This window comes from Hemitrygon akajei, chromosome 6, assembly GCF_048418815.1.
Source record: "Hemitrygon akajei chromosome 6, sHemAka1.3, whole genome shotgun sequence".
In the NCBI taxonomy this organism is placed as follows: Eukaryota; Metazoa; Chordata; class Chondrichthyes; order Myliobatiformes; family Dasyatidae; genus Hemitrygon; species Hemitrygon akajei.
The window spans coordinates 46,662,299-46,666,004 of NC_133129.1; the positions used below are offsets into that span (position 1 = coordinate 46,662,299).

General features: G+C 38.0%; 1 protein-coding gene across 1 annotated transcript; it reads left to right on the forward strand.

Moving 5' to 3' along the window:
* The first annotated feature begins 357 nt into the window (after nucleotides 1-357).
* Nucleotides 358-2,224, forward strand: foxd1 (forkhead box D1). Its single transcript, XM_073048315.1, has 2 exons — nucleotides 358-1,189; nucleotides 1,288-2,224. Exons 1-2 carry the CDS (start codon nucleotides 631-633, stop codon nucleotides 1,587-1,589), a joined length of 861 nt encoding a protein of 286 aa, XP_072904416.1. The 5' UTR covers nucleotides 358-630; the 3' UTR covers nucleotides 1,590-2,224.
* The last annotated feature ends 1,482 nt before the right edge of the window (nucleotides 2,225-3,706 follow it).

A 3,706-nucleotide genomic window follows, 5' to 3' on the forward strand; every position in this document is an offset into this window, starting at 1 on the left:
CTCCTGGTTTCGGTTAAATCTATGAAACAATTCCTGCATTTATCATTACATCCTGTTAAAGTTTATATTTAGTGAATTATATTTCCTCGCGTGGATTTGAAAAGAATCCAAACTATATATCTATTTCACACAAAAGAAATAGAGAATAAATCTTAGATAAAAGGCAAAAAAAAAAGCCAAATATATGAACTCGTATGTGGAGCGAACAAAACTCACTGCTCATTACTTATTTACAAAGCGCTTCGATTTTCAGGAGCAGGAATGTGATAAGATTTTCTAATTCCGTAGTGACGTTTGGGGCCATGTGATCTCTGCTGTAATATAAAGCTTCAGTAAGATCCGCCCTCACTCCTTTGCTTACAATTTGTGCCCGAGATCTCGCTTTATTGGTGATTTTTACATTCTTTATGAAAGTCTGAAAGAAGATCCATTTCGGTTTATTCGGGACCTGTCTGATCTTTAGAACGGAGGCTTTCCGAGGAACTGAGAAAGTTGGCAGGAGGGACAATTTTCGGCGCAACTGTCCTTTATTTCGCTCGGATTCCTTATGTGGGAGGCTGGTGGAGGGTTACTGAGAATCGCCCTAGAGCCTCTCAGATCTGCTCGTGAGTCCCCGGATCTGTTTGTATTATGACTCTGAGCTCTGAAATGTCCGATGCGTCCATCGTTTCAGAAGAGACCGACATAGATGTGGTGGGAGACGGAGCGGAAGGGGAGGAAGACGAGGCCCATGGGGGCAACTCCTTTGGGGAGGTCGTTAGCCAAATGCACTCTGATATTCTAACGCCTCGATCGCCCTCCTGCGTGGATAGTTCGTCGAACCGGGACCCTTACAAACCAACCAGTAAAAACCCTCTGGTGAAGCCTCCTTACTCATACATAGCCTTAATCACAATGGCAATCCTCCAAAGTCCAAAAAAAAGACTAACTCTGAGTGAGATCTGTGAATTTATCAGTAATAGGTTTCCTTACTACAGAGAGAAGTTCCCCGCTTGGCAAAACTCAATCAGACACAACTTGTCCTTAAATGACTGTTTCGTAAAAATTCCCAGGGAGCCTGGTAATCCGGGAAAAGGCAACTACTGGACTCTGGATCCTGAATCTGCAGATATGTTTGACAATGGCAGCTTTTTACGGAGGCGTAAACGGTTCAAAAGGCAGCAATCAGCGGATCTGCTCCGGGAGCATGGTAATTATATCCCTGCTTGTGGTTATGGACCATACGGCTGTGGATACGGGCTTCAGATCCAAGCTTATCATCCTCATTCTGCCGTTTTTGCCTTTCAGCATCCATCAAGGCAGGCCCATTCCATCCCCCCGCCGTCCATGCTGCCCGCAGGCGAACTCGCCAGGAACTCTTTCTACCCGCAACTCAGCCCTCCGCTAACCTCAGTGCAATCTGTCAAACACAGCTCAACCATATCGAGGTCCCCCTTCTCCATCGAAAATATCATAGGAGGCAACGCCAGTCCAGCCAGCTGCGCATCCCAGTCTCCAGCCGCTTCTCTATTATCATCAATGCCTTCCTCTTCATCGGCTCTACCGAGTCTGCTCCAAGAGACTGCTACACAAAATGCAGGGAACTTTAATGGTAGGATTCCAAATGTTAACGGCTGTTAATAAAGTATAATGCACGTCTATCTGAAGGTAGGATTATTTTTGTACATTTCCTATACGTCAACAAAATGCGGACAACTATGAGTTCAGCAGACTTAATCTTGTATATATATTTATGTATCTTTCCAAAGACTTGAGTTAAAATACAGAAATATCTGTAAAGCGATATGTTGTAAGATACTGACTAGGTACTGTTTGCAAACCTTCGGCGGTGGTGTTTATAGGACATCTCAGGTGTAAAAAAATCAAATTGACTCAGAAAATTATAAAGAGAACTGAAGGCAATAAAAAGCAAATCCTGTTTTCAGCAGCACATCTGATAGTTTATTGACCGGTCACTATGTACAGTATAAGAACCTTTTAAAAGAATGTAATGGGTAAAATTTAAAAGAAAGCAAAGTTTTAAAACTGTGAAACAGAAGATTTTGAAATGTCTTTCTATCTGATATTTTTTAACCTGTGTTTTGTATATGGATATTACGTTTTATAGACTATGTACCTTTCTAAGACAAAATAATTGTTTAAGAAATGGTTACTGGCGAACATTCCTGTATTATTTTAATGCAACGTTTTCTCACTTTCTTAAAATAAAAGTTATAACTTAAAATATTTCTTGGTGTGTTTAATTAAATTAATTAGGAACGAATTAAAATGTTAGTATCAGCATATTTGAAATATAATATCCCGTAAGAGATTTTAGCTCTTAAGAGACTGATTTCCTAAACGTATAAATTATGCTTCGCGTAAATTTTGCAGCCTAGATTGCTAAAACAGTATATAACAAAATTAGCTTATCATTAAAAATCACATTTCAGAATCGAACTGACAGGCCGTTGAAATACAAAAGCAGTTTCCACTAATATTAACAGTATGTAACGTGAAGAATCTCATGTCTTTTTATTGTGTCCACAATGCACTGTTTTACATGGAAGACCCAAATTGGAAAGAACATCTTAAATTTTAAGAAAATGATAAATACTGGCAATTAGCTATAAAATATTTTTGTTTTCAGTTTTAAGGCATATTTGGTATTTTATATTATGAAGTCATAGTATTACGCGTTTAATATTACTGTCTGAACCTGAATAACCCCGTTATCGTACTTGGATTTTATTGTAATATTTTATTATTATATTCAGGAAAACTAAACTTGTTTATTTGTCAAACTTTACAAACCATCTGCTGAAAGGTGAAAGCAAGATGCGATTCCCTATATCTTAAATCGTGTTGGTGCACACATTTACACTATCCCATCAATGGATTGTGCGGTACTGCATTTGTTACAAGATTTTTGGAAAATGCTTTATTATCGGTGTTTTCTTGATACGCGGCACGACATTGACATGCATCGAACTTACTAATTGAAACATTTAAAGTGGTAATTCCAATTAATAAATCAAACGATAATAATAGAAAATCACATAAACCACAGTAATGGAGAGAGGTACATATGTGGGGGAAACACTGAAGGCGGAGAGTTACTTTCTACTCATTCTACTAGTCTGCTCTGCTAGAATCCTGAATAATCACCCATCAAATAAACACTGGCATTGGGTTTAATTATGACATGAGCTAAACCATACAGCCATTAAGTCCAAAACACTTCATAAAGATATTAATGCTTGTTACCACTCTTATTTTTATTTAAGTGCAACATGGAAGTATTTTAGATAAGGAACTTTACAATTATACTAAATAACTTCCAAGCGAACGAGTTACACTCATAAAAGCTCATCTGTAGCAAGTCGAATAATCATTTCAAATCTGACTGACAGACATTTAATTTTATTAGCCCGATTCCAATAAAATAATTCTGTTGCGCCCCGAGAATACGGATAATCTTCAGGGCTTTCAGTTCACACATCTTTTTTATACTAAGTTAGTAGCTAATTATAATATAGTTCGCTTAGGAAGGCATTAATTCATAACCTTAAACTTTGATGTTTATTTAAGAATATATTTAGGTATTGCCCACTAATTATTCTCCCTCTCGCACGGATGTGGGAAATAGGTAAAACGGCTGGTAACAGCAAGCATCAATATTAATAGGGAAGTTCTATCTACCTACTGAGCAGCGCCGCCCACTGAA